This window comes from Notamacropus eugenii, chromosome 4, assembly GCF_028372415.1.
Source record: "Notamacropus eugenii isolate mMacEug1 chromosome 4, mMacEug1.pri_v2, whole genome shotgun sequence".
Lineage (NCBI taxonomy): Eukaryota > Metazoa > Chordata > Mammalia > Diprotodontia > Macropodidae > Notamacropus > Notamacropus eugenii.
Genome location: NC_092875.1, coordinates 90,734,585 through 90,757,679, shown reverse-complemented (window position 1 = coordinate 90,757,679; position 23,095 = coordinate 90,734,585). Strand labels below are relative to the sequence as shown.

The 23,095-nt window shown below is 44.2% G+C and overlaps 2 protein-coding genes across 2 annotated transcripts; both read right to left on the bottom strand.

Annotated features, from left to right (window-relative positions):
• Positions 1-969: 969 nt before the first annotated feature.
• On the bottom strand, positions 970-12,694 carry LOC140500368 (secreted Ly-6/uPAR-related protein 1-like). The gene is made up of 3 exons (XM_072602894.1): positions 12,467-12,694; positions 3,630-3,749; positions 970-2,450 (listed from the first exon to the last, which is right to left on the bottom strand). The coding sequence occupies exons 1-3, from the start codon at positions 12,519-12,521 to the stop codon at positions 2,251-2,253; spliced, it is 375 nt and encodes a 124-aa protein (XP_072458995.1). The 5' UTR covers positions 12,522-12,694; the 3' UTR covers positions 970-2,250.
• Positions 12,695-15,977: 3,283 nt separating this feature from the next.
• LOC140500362 (ly6/PLAUR domain-containing protein 2-like) lies at positions 15,978-23,023 on the bottom strand. The gene is made up of 3 exons (XM_072602879.1): positions 22,774-23,023; positions 20,691-20,810; positions 15,978-16,583 (listed from the first exon to the last, which is right to left on the bottom strand). The coding sequence occupies exons 1-3, from the start codon at positions 22,829-22,831 to the stop codon at positions 16,366-16,368; spliced, it is 396 nt and encodes a 131-aa protein (XP_072458980.1). The 5' UTR covers positions 22,832-23,023; the 3' UTR covers positions 15,978-16,365.
• Positions 23,024-23,095: the final 72 nt, after the last annotated feature.

Sequence of the window (23,095 nt, the reverse complement as noted above, 5' to 3'; positions counted from 1 at the left end):
ACACTTCCTGTCCTTCATGTCTGGATTTCTCTCCCTCCTCATCTATCCCTGCTTTCCTTGTCTTCCTTTAAATATCAGGCTGAAATTCTACCTTCTGCAAGTAGTCTTTCCTCCCTCCACCCTCAATTGCCTCCCCTCTAAGATTACCCCATTTTTCTTGTATATATGCACATAGTTGTTTGCAGCTTGTCTCCTCCATTGATTGTAAGCTCCCTGAAGGTAGGTAATTTTTTTTCTTTCTTTGTATCCCCAGCACTTAGCACAGTTCCTGGTACATCCTGGCACTTAATAAATGCTTATAGATTGAGTGACTGAGGTGTTATGCATATAACCATATACATATAGCCATAAAGTATATTTTGTGTATATAAGGTATACTTTGTATGAAATCTCAGTGTGTGATGTACTCTGTATTTGTGTGCAACCTTCATAGTCTGTCTTCTGTATATGATGCTGTTATATGATGTTGTGTGTATTATGTTTCTGTCTGTGGCTGTTGTGCTTGGCCTACTATATATAACACTCATTCACTCTGTATCTGTATCTGTATCTGTATAAATCTGGAGTAATTGCCTTTGATTGCACCATAAGCAGATCAGATCAATGCCTTGGACTGTCTTCTCAGTCTTTCTCTTTGTGCTCTTTTGATATATCAACTCCCATGGATTCAATTATCATTTTAAAGCTGATTACTCTTAGATCTCTATAGCCAGCCCTTTTCTTTGCTCTCCTGATTTGCTCTCCAATTCTCCATGACCTGTTATAAATTTCTGATGGACATTTTTAACCTGATGTCCCATGTACATCTCAAATTCAAAATGTCCAAAACAGAACTTATTTTCATTTACTTTTCTGTTAGCAATGAACTGGAAACAAAGGAAATTTCCTTCAACTAGAAAGAAGCTAACCAACTTGTGGTGCATGAATACATGGGACTATTATTTTGATGTAAGAAAAGATAAATAGGAAGAGGAAACATTAGAAGATTTATATGAACTGATGTAGAGTGAAATCAACAGAACCAGGAAAACAATATACACATTAAGTATAAGAATGTAAATGGAAAGAGCAAAAATAGATACTGGATACTCTTGACACTACCCTGCACTACTTCTGTAATGGAGAGTTTTCTTTTATATACTTTGGGAGCAGTTGCGGTACAGCAGAAAGAATGTATTTTGAGCCTGAGAACCCAAATTCAAGTTCAGTTCAATTCAATTGCCTACTATTTTTCAGGTGCTGGGGAAAAAAAGACAAAAGCAAAAGCCTGTGCCTTTAAGAACTTGTGCTCCTATGTTCTGAATCTTGGTTCTGTCAGTTACCAGTCATGTGACCTTGGTTATTTCATTTCCCATCTAAGTGCTCTAACCATGAGTTCAAAGTAAAAATATTCTGATGGTGGAATCTCAGGCACTGTGACACACCAGTGGGGAGAGGTTCTAGGGTGGGGATTAGTGACAGGCTTCCTTAGCTAGACTACTTAAATCACTAAGAGCACGTTAAGTTTTGACTAATTCTAAAAGAAACAAGGGACTACTGTGTGTGAAAGAGTTTTAACACCTTTCCTTCACAAACACCAGATTAATTAACTTTCAGTTCCCACCTGATTAATTACTCAACTCTTAGGATCCTCTGTTGGGTGTTGAGCAGAAAAGAAAAGCATTTTCCCTGTCCTGGAGATGCTTGCAGTCCCTAGCCATGGCCAATGTCATGAGCAAGGGAAAAATAATTAGCAAGTTCATCGAATTGGGCTTCTGTTTGCTCTCAGATTTCAAAGGCTAGCTAGGATAATTGTGAGTCGTGTTGGTTTCAAAATCTCAGCTATTTCTATGTGACAGGGCTTGTTTTTTTTTTTCCCCGGACAAATGTAAAATGTGTGAAATTCAAACATATTTGTGGAAATTCAGTAGTTTCAGTTGTCAGGTATCTCACTGATTTACTTTTTCTCTAGCTTTCTCCCTCAAACTATATGTTCCCCCTGGGCAAATGCTTTGTCTTTCCCTCAGATTGATTGTTTCCTAACTAAGCTCCCTCTGAGGAAAGGGGTCATGTCTTTCTGGCAGGGCAATCCAGAGTATCCAGGAAAAGATCAGACCTCCTTTTCCTTCCATCCCTCCCTTCCCTCCCCCGACCATGATCTGCTGCCTTCACCCCAGGCAGCTGGTATAAATCCCTAAATTCAGGCTTTCAGGGATGGACAGGGATTATTTAAAGTGGGTAACAATCTGCCCTTGACCTCTTCTACCCTCATCAGCCAGCACTAAGCAGGGCAGACAGGAATCCAGTCAGGATAAGACCAGACCCTTGGGGCACCAGGGCAGTATTGCCAACACAGAGGTCAGTGTTGCAACAGAGTATGGGCTGGGATTCTCCAATGGCATCAGGATCTGTGGGGACACAGGAGGTCACACACCCTCGCTGAACTGTCTTCTCCATCATAAAGGGATAACCTGAAAAATCCAAGAGGGGAGAAGAGTGAGATTAGGTTCCAGTCCACCCTTTGCTGCTTTCAGCTAGACTTTTATATTCTTGTCTTCTGTGGCATGAATAATGGCACAGATATTCAGAGCCATAATAACCAAAAAATCCTGGATTCACACACACACACACACACACACACACACACACACACACACACACGAATAGGAAGGGACCTTAGAAGTCATCTAGTCTAACTTCCTTATTTTACAGACAAGGAAACTGAGGCACAGAGAGAGGAAGTAATTTGTCCATGGTTACATGGGTGGTATGAACAGTGCTGGGATTCCAATCATGGTCCTCCAACTTCAGATTTATTCCTCCCTCCATTCCTTCTTTCAGCCTCTTATTTCTACCTTATAGCCATTCATGCTAACACAGAGAATTCAGGATCTCAGTTTTACAATGGACTTTAGAAATCATCTTGTCTTCTTTAGGTGGGCGTATATACTTGACAAGGTGGCAGCCTGCTTCTGCAAGAATACGTGCAGTGACGAGGAGCTTACTACTTTCTGAGGGAGTCTATCCCAAGGGGAAACAGCTCTCACTGTTGAAAAGTTCTTTCTCATATGGAAGTGGGAGTGGGGAGAAAATAGAAGAAAGATGGGAATTAGGACTAGAAATTAGGAGATCTGGGGTTCTATTCTTGATGATATCTCTGTCTTGCTGTGGCCTTGTTTAGGTCATGGCCCCTCTCTAGGTCTCATGTCCCTCCATCAATAAAATAAGTCCTTGAATGACTACCATTCTGTGAACACATGAGCTGAAACTGACCCCCTGTATCTTCATTCTTCCTCTCTTGAGGTCCACTAAACCTCTGACCTAACACAGCTTGTCAGGATTTAGATCTGGAAATCTCCTTAGAGACCAATCAATCAATAAGCTTTTATTAACCAACTACAAATATGCCAGGTGCTACACCAGGTTTCTAGGTACACAAATATAATGGAAACTGTCCCTACTCACATGACTGCTCGGAGATTTGGTTATGAATTTGCAAACAGATAACTGGGAGCTGGCTGTTGATAAGGTGACTGGGGTCCCATCACTGGTTGCTCTGTCCCCCAAAGTAAGGTTCCTTGGACCCAGTGCTTTAATTTTCCCCTGTCTTCAGAGGCTCTTGGATCTTCCCAGCTATCTCCTGGCCTTACCTGATTGCAGAGACAGTATCGTGGTTTTACACCATCCCTCTGCAGCTGAACAGTTGGCTATGTCCATACAGAGAGACAAGGCTGTGGGTTTGGAGCAGGAGAAGCAGCTCAAGGAACCACCTGCAATGCAGAGACATTCTCAGTACACACACATACACACACACACACACAGACATGGACAGATATAGAAATAAAAACCCAGAGAGACAGAGATACACATAGGTATAGGCATCGAGAGAGGCACAAAACCTTAGTCTCAGACACAGAGACAAAAATAGATAGCATGGATGCTGCGTTCAATATGGGTTCAAATCTCACCCCAGGCACTAACTAGCTATGTGACCTTGAGGAACATACTTAACCTCTCTGTGCTTCAGATTTCTCAATGGTAAAATGACAGGAATTAGAATCATCAAGAAACTCTCTGAGCCCTAAATCTTTAACCCTAAAACACATCCTTGAACACAGACTTAGGACAGAATGGCCTCAGAGGTCATAGAAACCAATCCCCTCATTACATAAATGGCACTAAGGTCTAGAGAGGGGAAATGCCAGATATTTATTCTAGCTCCCTGACTCTACAGGCTCTTTTCCACCATTCTGTGATGCTGGTTCAGCCACATTCAGACAAACAGTGACATAAAAATACACATACAGAGAGTCATACTTATAATACATATGCCTAGGGCACAGAAAGATAGACACACATATATCAATAAACACATAATTATGAAACTACACAAATACAGTGGCACATACACTATTAGTACTGATGCTGGATGAGTGTACCCACAACTTTGTTCAGGTTTATTCTGGAGAACAGCTTCGAACTATAAAGGGCTTCATAGCCAAAGGGCTTCAGAGCCATGTGTACCCTATGACCTAACAATACCGCTACTAGATATTATGCCCCAAAGTGATCAAAGGGAAAAGGACCTATATGTACAAAAAAATTTATAGCAGCTCTTATTGTGGTGGCAAAGAATTAGAAATTAAGGGGATACCCATCAGCTGGGTTGTGGTATATGATTGTGATGGTATACTATCATGTAAGAAATGACAAAGGGGATGGCTTCAGAAAAACTTAGGAAGACATATATGAACTGATGCAAAGTGAAGTGAGCAGAATCAGGAGAACATTGTACACAGTAACAACAATACTGTAACAATCAACTGTGAAAGACTTAGTTACTCTGATCATTAAAATGATTCCTAAAAATTCCAAAGGTTAAAATGAAAAATGCTATTCACCTCCAGAGAGAGAACTGAGGGACTCTGAGTGCAGATGTAAACATTTTATATACATACACACACACACACACACACACACACACACACATACTTTATTTTCTTCTTCTTTGGCAACATAGCTAATAAGTAAATATATTTTGCATGACTTCATATGTATAATGGATATCACACTGCTTGTTTTCTCCAGTATATAGGGGAGAGGATGAAGGGAAGGAGAGAATTTGGAATTCAAAATAAAGAAAAAAAAACAATGTTAAGTTAAAAACAAAATTGTAGAAGGTGAAGAGAATTTTGGAAAATTAACTCCCATTCACAAAGGGAGGTAGGAGGTGGACCTGACACCTGAGATGCCTCTGGAGCTCAGCCCCCTAGCAACCCCTGCCTGGAATCATAGCACTAACGGAGCCCAAGGGCTTATGCAGAAGAGGCTGGGCTGACCCTCCCAGAAAAGGGACAGACTTCAGACCCCTGAGCTCTCTTCCATTCCAAACCAATCTCCAGGAATTTTACTCCTTACCATGAGGTCTTTTTGTCTATATGAAACCCTTTAGTACATGTATCAGTTCCTTCTCTGGAAGTGGATAGCATCTTCCTTCATAGGTCCTTTGTAGTTGATTTGAATATTCATATTACTCAGAATAGCTTAGCCATTATTGCTATTACTACATACCATGTTCTCTTGGTGATGCTCATTTCACTCTTTATTATTTCATGCAAGTGTTTCCATGTTTTTCTAAAATCAACCAGCTCATCATTTCTCACAGAGCAGTAGGATTCCATCACCATCGTAGTCAGACATTCCCCAATTGATGGGCATCTCCCAATGTCTAGTTCTTTACCCCCACAACAAAGAGCTACTATAAATATTTTAGAATGTATAGGTTCTTTTCCTTTTTCCCTGATCACCTTGGGAAACAGATATAATTGCCTGGTCAAAGGATATACACAGTGTTATAACTCTTTGGGCATAACTCCATATTACTCTCCAAAGTGGTTGGATCAGTTCACAGTTCAACCAAAAATGTATTGGTGTCCCAGTTTTTTCACATTCCCTGCAGCATCTGTCATTTTCCCCTTCTGTCATTTCCATCAATCTGATAGGTGTGAGATAGTATTTCAAAGTTGTTTTAATTTGCATTTCTCTCATCAGTAATGACTTAGAGCACTTTTTTATGACTATATATAGCTTTGATTTTTTTCTTCCAAAAACTGTTCGTTTATATCCTTTGACCATTCAACTGGAGAAATGACTCATATTCTTATAAATCTGACCCATTCTCTATATATTTAATATATGAGGTGTTTATTCAAGAAACTGTCTATAATTTTTTTTCTCAATTTTCTGTTTTCCTTCTAATCTTGGCTACATTTATTTTACTTGTACAAAAACTTTTTAATTTAATGTAATCAAAATTATCCATTTTACATCCCACGATGCTATCTCTTGTTTATTTATAAATTCTTCTCTTATCCACAAATCTGACAGGTACATGTTCAATGTTCTTTTAACTTACTTATGATATCTTCCTTTATGTCTGGGCCATGTATCCATTGTGATCTTATCTTGGTAAATGGTATAAGATATTGGTCTATACCTAGTTTCTGTCAGACTGCTTTCCAGGTTTTCCAGCACCCATCTTCTTCAGTCTCATTTCTGACTTGGAACTGGACTCTGATCCATTTTCTCCCATCTCGCTAAGATTCCCCAAGGGGTAGTTTCTAAGGTTCTGGACATGTCCAGTGTCTACCTGTCTTCTCCAAGACTTTATAGGCTTTGATTCTGAGTCTTCTCAGCCCTCGTCTCTTCAGAAAGGGCAGGCTTACTTTTTAAAATCTATCTTCACAATGATTCCCATTTGATTCCTATACTGGCTGAACTGAACTGAAACATTTGTCTTTTTTTCCCTGAGTCCTGATGCATGGTAGGGAAGACAGGAGGAGGAGAAGGTTCAGCCCCTATCCCTGTGGAGAATTCCATGAGGGGTACAGGACTTAACACACAGGTGATGGTGTAGTTTAGATGCTAATGGAGGGAGAGATCAGCTTGCACTAGAGACAGTTGGGGAGGATGAGAGAAGACATAGAGTGGGACTGGAGCTGGGCCTTGAAAGATGGGGAGATTTGGGTCAGAGAAAGAAAAGCCTAAGGTCTTTCAGGGAGAGGAACAGCCTGGGTAGTGGTGCATGTATGATGACCATAGGATTTAGCGTTGGATGAGACCCTAGGGACTATCTAGTACAACTAACCCATTTTATAGAGGAGAAAACTGAAGTCAAGAGAGAACATGGTGGGCCAAGGTCATAAATACTCTGAATCCGGTTCTCTTCACAAACAAATCTAACTGGAGTGGAGGATGCATGTTAGGAACAAGGGAAAGAGGAAATTAGAATTCTAGTCATTGGCTCCCTGTGTAACCTCATGTAAGCCACTTCCTTTCTAGGAACAGATGGTCTCCAAGGCCATTTCTGGCTCTAGTTTTATACATTCTAAGATTCCTTCAGTAAGAGATCTATGAGGCCTTGAACATAAGGCCAAGAAGGACAGAAAGTTTCTCCAGCCTCTTCTGGACTTTGCCTGGCACCATGAAGCCTGTCCATTGGCAGTGGGACCTGAATTCACTTTCCTCCTCTTCTCACTCCAATTGCTTCATTTTTTGTCATTATTTGCCAATGGCCTCGCTCAATAATGTGCACAGAGTAGTTGTTGACTGCCCAATTGAAACTTGTAGTCGCATATAAGTAGAATCTACTTATCTGATCCAGCCACCGGGCAGAAACGTCTGCCCCCTGCTGGTCAAGTTCTTTAATGCCTGACTAGGTGCCCCAGCTCTGACAAAAGTAAATTATTTTTCTCCACACAGTCACAGCTGAATGGGAACTCTGAGATCATTTAGTCTACCTTGTACAGATAAAAAACCAAGACCTCGAAAGAACAAAAGAATCTTGACTAGAAGTAGGGATGTGCTGGTAAATGTTTAACAACCAGTTCTCTGAAAAAGAAAGCTTGTGCAACATACTTTCAAGTATTATCTGCATTACTAACATTTTTTTCCATCATCTTCTTAAGTCTAGAGCCAGGGGTGGGGGACCTGTGGCACTCTAGGTCCTCAGGTGCAGCCCTTTGACTGAATTCAAACCTCACAGAATAAATCCCCTTAATAAAATGATTTGTTCTGTAAAACTTGGACTCAGTCAAAGATTGCACTTGAGGACCTAGAGGACCACATGTGGCCTCAAGGCTGCATATCAACAGAACAGCAAATCAAGTAATCAGTTCCTGAGGTGTAAATGCTTATGCTCAAAATTTAATAATCAGTCCCAGTTAGTTCCAGCCTACCCCTTCTAATTTTCATACTATATTAAAAAGTTATCACAACATGAAAAAGCCAAGGGTGTTTCTTCTCTTAACAGTGAAGAAAAGGTCTACTTTAGAGGGTTTTTAAAAATATGCATCCCTTATAAGTTTGATGAATGCATATACTACACTACATACACTGGCTATTCTTATCCCTTATGCTTTCCTTTATCTTGATTCCTAAAAGACTCATGCATCAAAAAGAATAGCAATTGCGTTGACTTCTAGGAAGGGACGTTGAGCAAGATGTAAATCAATCCCTGAGCAAGAATCCTTTCGGCAATACTTTAATCATACCAGGTCATATAGCTTTAGCTTCAGTCAATCAGTCAATCAATAAGCAAGCATTTATTAAACACTTAAAAAATGCCACACTGGGCAATTAGATGGTACAGTGGATAAAACACTGGGCTTAGAATCAGGAAGATTTGTATTCATGAGTTCAAATCTAGCTGCAGATGCTTACTAGCTGTGTGACTCTGGGCAAGTCACTTAACTCTCTTTGCCTCAGTTTCCTCATCTGTAAAATGAGCTAGAGAAGGAAATGGAAAGCCACTCTGGTATCTTTGTCAAGAAAATTCCAAATAGGGCCATGGAGAGTGGGACAAGACTGAAAAATGACTGAACAACCACACATAAATTGCCATACACCGGATTATGTACTAGGGATACAAAAATAACAAATTAAATAGCCCCTATTAGCAAAGAAGTCACCTTCCAGTGATGAGGACTGCTCTATCTCTAAGTCAATATACTGTACCACCTAGCTGCCCCTAAAGTTTGCAGTACCTTTAAAAATATGATCTCATTTTATCTTCACAACAGACCTGGGAGGTGAGTACTATTATAAGGAAACTGAAATTGAAGGAGGGTAAGGGTCACACACCAATAAGTGTCTGAGGCAAAATTTGAACTCAAGGTCTTCCTGACTCCAAGTCTGGTACTCTGTACTATATACCACCCAGCACTGGTCTTGTCCCAGGAAGGATTGGGATAAACAGAGAGGAAGGAAGTAATGGTTAAAGGAAGCCTCGGTATATGCCAGGGACTTTGCTGTTCAGTCATGCTCAGCTCTTCATGACCCTGTGGACCATACTGTCCATACTCCAAAAAGACTGAAGTAATTTGCCAGTGGATTAAGGCAAACACAAGTTAAATGACTTGCCCAGGGTCACAGAGCTAGTAACTGTCTGAGGCCAGATTTGAACTCAGGCCTTCCTGACTCCAGGCCCAGTGCACTAGCCACTGAACCACCAGGCTGCTCCTGGGTATGTACCAGAGATAGCGTGTGGTGATCATAGCTTAGCTGTTCTGCCCAGGAGTTGTTGAGTTGCCATGAGTGCTTCAGTCCTTTGCTCAAGTCTTGGTAAACAGAGCATAGAGACCAAGAAGGCTTGGGCCAGGAGTCTTCCCTAGTCCTGGTTTTTCCCTTCCTGTCTTTTTCTGGACCTGATGTTCTCTAGAATCCCAGTTGGAGGAAGGCCAGTGGCTATATTGCAATTCCTTATACAAGGGGCACTTTGATTACATGGTCCAGTCCCCAGGGATGGAAACAAACGGTGTGAGGCAGGGGCTCAGGTCTTGCTGTCCAAGCATAACCAGGGATTTCACACTAGGATTTAAAGCTCTGCCCCAAAACTTAAGAGTCCAAGGTCAGGCTTCTACTGATGCTGCTACATATGTGGGGAGTGTTTGCCCCTCCCAGGACTGACAGAAGAACTCACAAAACACAGCAGAAGGAGTCATGGGCTTGGAATTCAAAGACCTGGGTCCCAGTGTGGCTTTGTGGCTTACTGCCTATGTGTTGTTGTGGCACAAGCCATTCAGCCTCTCTAGGACCCCACTTGTATAATGCAGAGGGGTTAGCTGGGCATGATTAGCCCTGAGGTCTTTTTCAACTCTAAAATTGTATCCCTTTTCAAAGGACCAGCTCAAATCATACTGCCACCAGGGAGTCTTCCCTAATTTCTCAACTCTCTGAGTCCTAAAGACCTTACCTTCATTTTGGCAGTTCACTAATATTTTCTAATGTCTTGCTTTCTGTTTCCTGTTTGTGAATCATCTCTCCAACCCAAACCAAGCCTCTCTCCCACAATGGGGACAAATAGGAAGAAGGGGAGTGTGGGGACACAGAGGAAGGAAGAGGAAGACTAGATAAACTGACCTATAACATTAATGATTTGCTCTGCAAAGTTTTGTCTATACCAGAGTCCTATGACCCTGTCCCCAACACACACACACAAACACACACACGACACACATACCACAGAGCCTTCATTTATCCACTTAGAATCATTAGAATTAGAATATATCATAGCCAGGGGTTCTTACCCTAGAGTCTATGAACTTTAAAAAAAATTATTTTGAAAACCATAATTCATTATAATTTGTTTTCTTATTAATCCTCTATATTTTATGAATTTAAGAGTATTATTCTGAGGAGTTCATACATTTCACTGGACTGCTAAAGAAATTCAGGACACTAAAAAGATTCAGAACTCAACATAATCTGTAAGGGAGGGAAGATATATGAGAACATTAGATCTAAGCAGCACCTTAGAACAAAGAACATTGAACATTCGAGTTGAAAGGGGCTTTAGAACATAAAATATCAGAGGTGGAAGTGTCTTAGAACACAGAATAACAGAGCTGGAAGAATTCTCACTTAGTTCATAGAATATCAGTGTGAAGGAGGTTTAACATCGAATGTCAGAAGTGGAAGGAGCCTTAGAACATAAAACGTTAAAGTTGGAAAGAGACCTAGAACACGAAATATCTGAACTGGAGGGGACCATAGAGATTATCTAGGTATACTTATTCCTAAATCCAGGGGATTTATTTCAACTCCAAGAGTCTCAGGAAAGTAATAATTAGGAAAATTTCCAGGGGTGAGCTCTAAGGGGGTGAGGGTCTTAGATGAATGTATCAGAACACAGATGAATCTAATCTTTTCCCTAGATGGTAATGGGTCTAAAACCACCCCCACTCCCAGAAGGACCTTGAGTCCTGACACCAACATTTGCCAGCCTGTGCCTGTTTCCTTGCCCTCTTCCTCCCCCCAGCTAAATAACTACACATGCAAGCTTGCTCTGAATCACTGCTGGGAATGTGGATGGGTGAATACATGTTATCACACCGTCCCTGTCCCTGCCCCTAAATGGGAAAAGTTTTGGGGCTTGTTAACAAAGGAATCCTGCTAATGGTTAAATTAATTTGTAGGGCACGTGATTGGATTGCCTGGATGCTAGGGTCACTTCCTGATGTCAATCTATACTGCGACCTATTCCTCAGGGCCTCGAGGGGTTTTCAGCCTGAATAAGAGTAACACAGAGGACGTAATCTTTAGACAGCAATTAAAATATCAGAGAATATGTAAGTTGCATATTTATCACACATTTGTACGCCCAGGATCTGGACATGCTTGGGTGGCAGGAGAGTCAGGACTGGAAAAAACCAGTGAAGGTTCCCCATCCCATATAGGGACGCTGCCAAAGGAAAGTTTAATGCTCAGCTCTCAGCCTGTCAATCCTTCCCCACACGAGAAGTCACCTTGAGGGACTATTTTTCTCGTCCTCTCTGCTCACATTCTTTCAACCTAGCGGAAAGGGGCGGGGCAGGTCTAGGCTGGGATTAGAATGGATGATCCTGAGACTCTTGGAATCACGGAGGTTGAAAATCTGAACCCCAATATTATTGAATGGATAGGAGATCACTCCTAGTAGAACTTTCAGCCCCTGATGGACACCGTTGCCCGCCGCCCCGTCCCGCCCCGCCGCCCCCAGGCCCCTTCCCCTCCTCCCCAGTCTGCTGCTGGTCTGGAGGGCCATCCAGTCTGTTTATCACCCAGTGACTGGAAGCTCATTTCCTTCCCAGACAGCCCACTTCACCATGGGACAGTTCAGAGGTTACAAAGTTCTTCCTGAAAAGAAACAAAGAAACAAAGGCGCTCCTTGACGCTTTGGAGAAAACCCGTTAGACGGTGGAAACTGAACCGCTCCTCTAGCCCAGGAGGGCCATCTCCCAATGCACCCCATCATCCTGCGGCAGGTCGGTGCCAGGATCTCAGGAAGCCCGGGGTCTCCCAGGCTCTTGCAGACCCCTTTCCTCCCCACCTCCCCGGAGCTGGCATACAGCTGGAGAGGATTAGGTGGACTTTCCAAGGGCTCCTAGGCGCTCCTGGTGCCCGCCCCCTCACTACACCTCCCTGCGGAGGTCCTTGGGGACCTACTCACCTAGGGGAAGAGCGGCCGCAGTCAGCAGGAGGACTGTCAGGACAGGCCTGGGCATGGTGCACAAGGAAGCTGGGGCGGGGGGTGTCCGGAGGGTACTCGGGGAAGGAGAGTTTGTGTGGGGGCACAGGGGAAACGTGTCGGGTGAGAAGGCTTTTCAGAAACTCGAGAGGCAGAACTCACGGGGAGTGAGCAGCTGGCGGGAGAGAAAGGGAGAGCAGTGCGATGACCCCGGAGCTTGAGTGGGTTCCAGGAGAGTGCAGGTAAGTAGCGGCCTGTGGGGTGTGGGCTGGGCGGGGACTCGAGGCGCACGGAGTGCGGAGAGGTGTGAAGAGCAGCGAGGCATGGAGAAGCCCGGAGGAGGTTTGGGGTGAGGGGGAGAGGAGGCACGAGGGTGGGGGTGGGGTGGGGATGGGGAGGAGGGGTGGGGTGCCATTGGGAATCTTTGGGAAAAGAAAGAAGGTGCGTATATGTACTTCCTGGTCTCCGTGAGCCAGAATGAACTAAAGAGGTAGTTTAGTCCCACCCTCCTCATTCTACAGAGAAGGAAACTGAGGCCCAGAGTGACTCGCTCAGAGTCCCAGAAGTACAGTACAGTTGGTGGGCTGAGCCCTCCTGGCCCTGCTCTCTTCCAGCTGCATGGGCCGTGTGCTTAGGTGTGCAGTGGGGCAGGAGGCCTCCCCATCACGTTGGGCCCGCTTCTGCATGGCACTGGGGAGGACTGGTTGGGACAGGTGAGGATACATGGTCAGAAAAATGTGGGGCGAAGGTCGGCAGAGCCGGTGATGAGCCCAGGAAACTGCCGTGCTAATGGGGAGAGCTGAGGGGGTAGAGAAGAACATGGGGTGAGGGCAGCTTCTGAACCAGCACAATGCAAAGGGGTGAGTAGGGGAGAGAGAGAGAGAAAGGGAGAGGGAGAGGGAGAGGGAGAGGGAGAGACAGAGACAGAGACAGAGAGACAGAGACTGAGAGACAGAGAGACAGAGAGAGACAAACAGAGAGAAAAGTGGTGGGGCATGGAGGAGCTATGGGTTCAGGATAAATTTGTGTGAGCTCTGGGATCTGGGAATGTGTGGCCACATTATACCTGTTAGAGGGTTTGAGGTGAGACAGGAAGCATCAGCTATGCCACTGGGAAAGTGTCAACATACTGACCAGGTCTGCCAGATTCCTCTGCTCATCCAATGGTCCTGGTGACTACCTGGGGATCAGCAGTTCTGGAGGAGTCGCAGGGACCAGACCTAGGGACTCTTAGGGACCTGTGGAATCCAACTTTCTCATTTACAAATGAGGAAACTGAAACCCAGATCAGGAAAGGCACTTACTTGTCCAAGGATTCAAGCGGTCAATTAGGGACAGTGCTGGGACTGGAACCCAGGTCGAAGCCACCTCCTCCATGGAATGGAATAAATATAATTGACATATGTACAGACAATTCTCCCTTTTTCTAAGTAATTCTCCCTTTACCATTCAGCAGACCTTCCATGTAAATACTTCATTTGAATTTACCAGGGCCTGGGGGAAGGATGGACAGAGCAGAAAGGGGGCCACATACAAGAGGAGGGAGAAGGCCTGAACATAGGTCAAGGACACGTGGTGGGGCAGATACAGAGATGCAAAAACAGCAGGAGGAAAAAGGGGGCCTCCGCCAGTCTGGAAGAAGGCAGGGCAAACAAAGGCATGGACAGGAGAGGATGGGTGACCAGTATGGTTGGAGTGGGCACAGTCTCTTCTCCTGGGGCCTCTATTAAAGGTGGTCATAGCTTAGCCGTGTCTCTGTGCTTCTTTTATTCTTCTTTCACTTGGAAGGAGTTATTTTTTTATTTTTGTGGTGGGAGGTGGGAGGTCAGGGAAAGCCCAGTAAAGGGGCAAGAATGGGAGGAGGGAGGTTGAGGGACTGAGAGACAGAGACAGAGAATAATGCTGTACCGTAGAGTTAACATTGGTGGTTGTTTTGAAATGTGGGTTTCTCTCAGAATTCTTAATGTAAAGTAGAATTTTCATATTTCCAATTCATATAAACCTAGAAAATGGTTGGTACTGAGATCAGACCCTCCTTTCTTGCTTGAGTTGTTCCTGGGATCCTTTGCTGTTGGCCTGCTGGACCAGCTCACTGGATGGACTGTGAGGCAGGAGGGGAAGACAAGATTCTGGAGGCATCTCTCCATGACCCGCCCCATATTCCGCTACCCACTCTCCCTCTTCTGTCTCAGGATGTACACGTCGATGAATATTTCCTTGTGTAAATATTTGTGACCTTATCTGCCTGCATATCTGCACTGAATGAATATTGTATGTCCAACAGAGTAATTAGAAGATCTGGGGAACTTGGTTGGGAAAACAACTTAGCCTAGTAGATAGAGTGTTGGGCTTGGAGTCAAGATAGACCTGAGTTCAAATTCTGCCTTCAACATTTACTAATTGTGTGACCATGGTCAAATGGTTTGACCTTTCTCAGCCTCAATTTACTCATTTGTAAAATGGCTGTAAAGTAAAAAATTGTTCTTGGAAGGAGCAAAGAGATGATATATGTAAAGTGCTCTGCAAAGCTTTTTGTTCAGTCACTTTCCAGTTGTGTCTGACTCTTCATGACCCCATTTGGGGTTTTTTAGCAAATATGCTGGAGTGGTTTGCCATTTCCTTCTGCAGCTCATGTTACAGAGGAGGAAACTGAGGCAAACAGGGTTAAGTGACTTGCCTAGGGTCACAAAGCTAAGTGTCTGCAGCCAGATTTGAAGAGGAGTCTTGCTAACTCCAGGCTTGGCACTCTATCCACTCCATCACCTAGCTATCTATGCAAACCTTTTGCCAATATATAAACACCAAGTGTTAATCTTTGTGTGAGTATGTATGGTGGTGCATGTATGAATTTGTGTGTCTCTGGGTTTGAGACATCCTGTGCTCCCCGTGTCTGTGTGGATATGAGGTAGAATTTCTTCACAACAACCTTTGAGGTAGGTATTGAAATTATTTTTATCCTCCTTTTATCCCCCTTTTACAGGTGAGGATCTGGAACCTTAGAGATGACAGGCTTCTCCTCCTCAGAAGAGTAAGAATCCCCTCTGAAATGTCCCTGAAAAGAGGCCTTTCCATCCCGGCTTGAACTGCTCCACTGATTTGGATGACTGAAGAGGTCATCTAGTTTGTTGAAGGACATTTGTAATTGTTGGGAAAGGAGAGACAAACTTGTGAGTGGAGACATAGAAAAAAGAGGAGACAATGGGTAGAGATCAACAGACAGGAAAACTAGGAAGAGAGGGGGAGAGAGAGAGAGACAGGGAATGAGAGAGAGAGAGAGAGAGAGAGAGAGAGAGAGAGAGAGAGAGAGAGAGAGAGAGAGAGAGAGAGAGAGAGAGAAGGAGAGAGAGAGAGAGAGAGAGAGAGAGAGAGAGAGAGAGAGAAGTGGGGGGGGGGGCAGAGACAGAAAGGAGAAGATAGGGAGAAATAGAAAGGGAATAGGGAGAGAGAAAAAGAGAGACCAAGTGGAGATCATCAATAATAATGATAGCTAACATTAAGATTTATGTACCAATTTATAGTTTAGAAGTGCTTTACATGTCTTATCTCAGTTGATCCTTATAACAACCCTGTGAGGTAGGTGCTATAATCCCCATTTTATAGACGTGCAAGCTGAGGTTGAGAGGATAGAAAGCGAGGAAAGGAGACAAGGACAGTATCTACTTGACTCAGCCCAGAACTCCCTGAGGGAGAGGTCTGAGTCTCCCTCTCAGACTGGAGATTCTTGAGGGCAGAAATTCCATTTTCCCCAAATCTGCAGCATAAAGATAGGGGAGAGCTAGGGTTAGGGAGGTATCACACCTCTGGATACTGAAAAGGAAACAAGAGGCGAACAGTCAGAATAGGAAGGAAGGACAGGTTCACACTTGTGCAGCCTTGGCGTTCTAGATGCTAGTGTACAGGAGAAAGAAGGTGAAGAAGAGAAGGGTAAAGACCACGCCCCGAAAGCTCTTCAGGGCGGCAGCCCCTCCTGTGCCTGTATTGCACAGGTCTTGGTTACAGCACGAGACAGGTCGAGTCAGACCGATGCCATCCACATCTGAGGGCACACACTGCTGGGCACATGCCTTTGTGACTGTAGCATCTCCCAAGAATGGGTACACTGCAATGAGGGGAGAGAATAATGGACAAGTCAGGAGGCCCCCCAGTCCAAATCCCCCTCCCCTAATATAGTCCCCTCTGCTAAGAAGGAGAAAGTAAGGCTGGTGACCTGCACAGCCCTCCCTCACTCAAAACAAAGTCAAGTGCAAGTCCTGTCATCATTTCTCTGATGTCATGGTCCTATTCGAAAAACAAAGGATGAACATAACCTGTGAGTAGACTGAGCTGCCTAAATGGGGACCGAGCTAGCTGGGTAACTCAGCTCATCCTCTCTCTCTTAACCTAGCCTTCTCTCTTTCCTTCTCCTCTCCAAAAGAAGGTAAATTTTGATAGCCAGAAGCTGCCCAGTTAACTTGAGGTACATTGGCTAGATTCCTTTCTTTTTTCCTTTTTCCTTTCCTTTCCTTTCCTTTCCTTTCCTTTCCTTTCCTTTCCTTTCCTTTTCCTTTCCTTTCCTTTCCTTTCCTTTCCTTTTTCCTTTCCTTTCCTTTCCTTTCCTTTCCTTTCCTTTCCTTTCCTTTCCTTTCCTTTCCTTTCCTTTCCTTTCCTTTCCTTTCCTTTCCTTTCCTTTCCTTTCCTTTCCTTTCCTTTCCTTTCCTTTCCTTTCTTCTTCCCTCCCTCCCTCCCTCTCTCCCTCTCTCCCCTCCCTTCCTCTTTCTTACCTTAGACCCCATGCACTCTGAAGTCCATGGATTGAACAAGAAAGAGTCCCTACCCCAATCTCCATTCAATGGCTATTTTTGAACCCACCCTGGCTCAGGGTGAATGTCAATAATAATAGTTTCCTTCAAGACAACAACCCTGAGGTTCCTGCCCCTTCCAGCATGATTTATCTATTTATTTATTTTTCTTTTCTATTAAAGGCCATCCCTCTGACTACTTTTTAAAGAGGCCTGTTTACTAAATGGGCATTACCTCACTTTAAATGAGTACCTGAAAAGACCTTAGCCTAAAAGGCCAAGGTCTCCCATTACATCCTAGGCCATCTCCAGTCATCCTGATGAATATCTGTTCACTGGATCCAGATGGCTCAGGAGGAGAAAGTGAGGCTGGTGATCTTGCACAGCCCTCCCTCACTCAAAACAAAGTCAAGTGCAAGTCATGTCATCATTTCTCTGATGTCATGGTCCTCTTCTGAAAATGAAGACCAACAACCTCTGCTAACACAAGCCTCTGACCACCAAACTCCAGCTCCAAAATCCCCCTCATCCAGAAAGTCATCCCTGACTAAGCATGACCAGATCCAATCATGACTGAATTTCCTTCTACCCACAGTGATTGGGTGGTCTTGAGTGTTCCCCAAGAATTCCAGGATGAAATGGGTACAGTTCCAACAAAGAGGAAGGGAAAACAATTTCTTTCTAGTGAGCTGAACATTCTCTTTGATTTCATGGTAAAATTAGAGATGCGTATTTATTCAAATGTTGTTTAGCCATGTCCCCATTTGAGGTTTTCTTGGCAGAGAAATTGGAGTGGTTTTCCATTTCCTTCTCCTGCTCATTTTACAGATGAAGAAACTGAGACAAACAGGGTTAAGTGACTTGCCCAGGGTTAAATAGTTAATAAGTGTCCATGACTGGATTTGAACTCAAGTCTTCCTGACACCTGGCCTATCCACTGTGCCACCCAACTGCTCTTTTCCTCAAATACTCTTATAGGATTTAGAGCTGAAAAGACTTGGAGATTGGTTAGTCCAAAGCTCTCATTTTACAAAGGCTTGGGGAAGAAATTGACCAGGGTCAAATATATAGTAAATAGCAGAGCCTGAATTCAAACCTAGGTCCTTGGACTCCAAGTCCTACTCACCTTACTATAACACTAATATGTAATCAAATAACTTGAAAATATTTGAATTTTAATGGGGGTCAGTCCCTGGGTGCATTAGTAACTCCATGGAAGAATGGCCCTTGAAGATGGAAGGCTTAGAATCAACAGACCTGGGTTCAGATCCTGGCCTTGACCTTGATCTTGACCCTTACTAGCTGTGTGATCCTGGGCACATTCCATCATCTCTCTAAATTGCAATTTCCTCTGTAAATCATGGGTGGTAGTTCTTCAACTACTTAAACTCCGAGTGTTGCTAGGAACAAACCAGTGATCTCAACCCTTTGAGTTATCAATAGTAGTTATGTTTAGGGCAGCTAGGTGGTGCAGTGTATAGAGCACTAGTGCAGGAGTCAGGAGGACCTGAGTTCAAATCTCACCTCAGATGCTTGACACTCACTAGCTGTCACTTAACCCCAGTTGCCTCATCCTGGCTCATCTCTAGTCATCCTGATGAATATCTATCTGGTCACTGGATTCAGATGGTTCTGGAGGAGAAGTGAGGCTGGACACCTGCACAGCCCTCACTCACTCAAAACAAAATCAAGTGCAAGTCATGTCATCATTTCTCTGATGGCATGGTCTTCTTTGGCAATGGAGGATGAACACACACACGCAGCAGTTATGTTTAAAGCTGGTATCTCCTCCCTTTTGGCCACCACCCCACTCCCCATTTAACTCAATAGATTGGAAAATTTTAAAAATGTAAAAGCATTTTAAATTTTATAATAGAAGTCCATAACTAGAAGAATTCATATTTCTATGGTTTTAAATTTTAAAAAGTATTTTCCTCATGAGAACTTTGTGAGGTAAGTGAGTCTCTTCTCTCTGATTGTTTGTTCCCCATCTCTGGAAACTAGCAGGGCTGGACTGGATGAACAGTTCTCATAGCCTGGGGAATTCCCTTTCAGGCTTGCCATTCTATCTGTGAGATCACAACTATTCTCATAACATCGCTAAGACATTTTAAATATAAATTCAGTAAATATTCTTAGACATAGTCCTTGTATACAAAAGCTCTTTGGGAGATTCTCAAAAAATTTTAGCAGTGTAAAATTATTCACCTTGGCATTTAATACTGAATTCTGACTCCAACCTGACTTTCTAGTTTTATTTCACGTTTAATCCTGGCCACTCTTATTTTATAGCACTGTATTTTATAGCAAAACTGTAACTATTAGCTGTTTCCTCATCTTTTCCTGTCCTCTCATGTCCCAACATATTCCTAGACTTCTCTCTTTATCACTGCCTTTTAACATCTTCCTTCACATGACACCATCTCTAGGAAGGCTTCCCTGACCCCTCCCCCCTGAGGGAAGGTATTTCTCCATCCTTAGATTTCCCCAGGGTCCTGTGTTTCTTTTCTGCCCTGGTTCCATTCCATAGTCATAGGATCATAGATTTAGTGAGAAGGAACCATCATTTTAACAGTATCACCCCATGGAAAGGGTGTTGGATTTGGAGTTATAGGACCCGGATTCAGATCCTGGCTTCATCATTACCTTCCAGTGTGACTTGGTCACTCCTGGTCCCCTGTAAGTTCCCACCTCGAGCCCCAGAGGGGTTGTGATATTATCTTTCCTTTTGCTTCCATTATATATCCCTCCCCCTTAACCCCGCAACCCCCCACCCCTAGTAAGCCTGATGGCAGAGGCTATTATGTGTTTGGGTCATAGGACTTAGAACTGGAAAGGGATTTGAGAGTCCATTTGGTTTAATCTTTCCATTTTACAGATGGGGAAACCAAAGCCCAGGGAGATGACAGGACTTATCCGAAGTCACATGGGTAACAAGGAACAGAGCTAGAATTTAAGCGCAGGTCCTCTGATCCCAAGTCCATCATAAGCACTTAATATTTGTTGAGTTCCCATTTTATAGATGAAGACACTAAGGACCCAAGAGGCTCGATGTCTTTCTTCAAAAGCACATGGCTTGGAGCTGCAAGGTGGTCCAGTGGATAGAGCACTGGCCCTGGAGTCAGGAGGACCAGCCTCAGACACTTCTTAGCTGTGTGAACCTGGGCAAGTTATTTAACCTTGATTGTCTCCAAAAAAAAGGAAAGGAAAAAAAAAGCACATAGCCAGTAAAATGGTGAAGCTGGAATTTCAAATCACACATTCTGACTTCAGGTCCAGGTTTCTCTTTACTAACTCCACTGACTTTCGTGAGAATTGAAATTACTCTATGGAAATTTTCCTTTCTTCATTGTTTCCCTGGGCTTGCCCCAAGTAAGTCACGTGAGATTCCCCTCCTGGAACCCTTGGAACCCAACCTCTCCCCTCACCTTCCTCCAGGGAGTACATAGTCGTCTTGCACATGGTCTCAGTAGGAGCACAGTCTTTAACAGTGTTGCAGTCAGAGACGTTGGTGGGCAGCTGGCAGCTGTAACATTTCAGGGCCCAGGCTACTTGGGGAAAGAAGAACTATGGTCAGGAGTGGCTTCTCAACCCTCTGGATCTTCCTGTCAGCCCCAGGTCTGATGGGGATGATATGTTCCTTGCCCACAGGGAGCCCTTGATCTAAGGGGGAAAGGGGTGGGGTAAAGATGAGGTCCCTACCTTCAGAGGCCTCCCAGACTTTGCAGGGTGACATGACTGATCCTCTGGAAGCACCCCCCTGCTGTCTGGCAGCCACCCATCAGGGGGAAGGGACCCCCAGCCAACATTCTGTTGTGTCCAGACTGGGAATCAAGGAACCTGGGTTCTAGTCCTGTCGCTAGTTCATTTTATCATCTGGGGGCAGGTCCTTTCATCTCTGAGTCTAGGAATTCCCCTGCCTTAAATAGGGAGGGGGAAGGTGTGGAGCCAGATGCTTTCCAAGAGCTCTCCTAATAACCATCTAAAACACAAGGACTCCTGGATGCTGGAGTTGGGGTGAGGGTAAGGAGAAGGGGGGAGTTATAGGAGGAGGGAAATGGGATGGCTCCCCTTTGCCTTTGAGGGCAAGGACTCTGAAGTAGAGGTGTGTTGTGTAAACAGACTGAAGATAACATTCCAATAATAACTTGTACCCTTCTCTCCATACATTCCCTCCCCTTACCTCCTTGAAACCCGATCCAAACTCAGTACATCCCCTCTAACCAACCACCAACAAGCACAGGCATCTCTGGAGACCTCAACCGGATCTCCTGCCCACCTCATGTGTGACCTGTATGAGTCACTACTCTCTCTGGTTAACTCCTTTTTTTCCCAGGGAAAGGGAAAATTTTTTTGGTTCTGGCCCCTGTCCTAACTCTCCTCCCTTCTCTCCCTATCTCTCCGATGCAGATATTTAAACCTAGCAGGCATCTTTGAGGGGAACTAATCTAACTCCATTTTACAGGTGGAAAAATGGAGGCCCAGAAAGGCTCAAAGAACTTGCCTTTGGCCACACAGTGAGTCAGAGGCAGCCCGAGGAACTTTGGATTCATCTTTGATTCTCCTTCCCTGTCTGATTCAATATCAGCTTTGTTGATTCTACATCTGCAGTATTTTGGGGAACTGCCCCATATTCTCCACTGCCATTTCTCCCACCTAGGCTTCTTTGGCACCTCTTACCTGAGCTATCATCGGACTATTCTCCATACTAGACTCCCTACCTTCTCCCGTCCAAGCCATCCTGTACACTGCTAGTCACTTTCTTCTTCTCAGATACCTTCAATAGCTCCCTAGGGCCTTATGGGCTAAAGTTAAATCTCATGAGCCCCTCCCTAGTCTGACCTAAACCTACCTTTTCACTGCTCCCACTCCCAGATTGTGATTCCTGTGATCCTCCATACCTTCCCTCTCCTCTCTCTCCACCTTTCTCTAATCTCAGTAAGTGTAAGTCTGTCTTTATCTTCATCTTTTTATATCCCCATCTGATAGGAGGCAGAGGGCACTACATAGTCTTTCCCTCTCTCCTTTCTCTTTCATTCTTGCCCCAATTTCATCTTTTTTCTATTTCCATCAGTCTAGCTCCATATTCCTCTGTATCTCCATTTTTTATAACTATCCTTTATCCCTTTGCCTCTCATAGGTCTCCTCCCCAGATTCTCTTGCAACCCTCTTTCTTAGTCTCTGTCTCTGTCTCTCTACGAAACAGGTGGGTTAAGGACATCCTAAGTACTAGGGAAGAAAGAGAATGGCAGGTGTATGGAGTAAGATTTTCCACCTTGTCTCTCTCTCTCTCTGTTTATCTGTCTCTCTCTCTCTCTGTCTCTCTCTCTCCGTCTCTGATTTTCTTAGTTTGCTCAGGTCTTGTTGGGGAGGCCCTGATGAATGAGAAGAATCTTTCATTTAAATCTATTCTGGACTCCTCTCCTTGGCCTCCCATCTGCTTTTTAGCCCTCCTCATTCTCCCTTCTCCCCTTCCCATTCAACCTTAGCCCCCATTCCAGTCCATCTCACCAAGCTCCCCGAATGCAGCAGTAGTCACAGCCAGGAGTACCAGCCTTGCTGCCCTCATGGTCTCCTTGGTTGTGCCCAGTGTCTCCGAGGCACCTATAATTTTGACTTAACCAGGGAGAGGAGGAGGAGGAGAGTACAGTAGAGTAGAGAAACCTGTTCTCTAAGAGGATTAGCCTCATCTAATTTCCAGGACCTCCCTCTTTCCCTTCCTCTATCTCTCTTTTTATTTATGGGGCTGCCCAAGAGTTGGGCTGGGCTGGAGACTGGGGGCCAGTCCCTTTGGGCTTGGCATCCTGCCAAAATGGTGACCACTTACCTCATT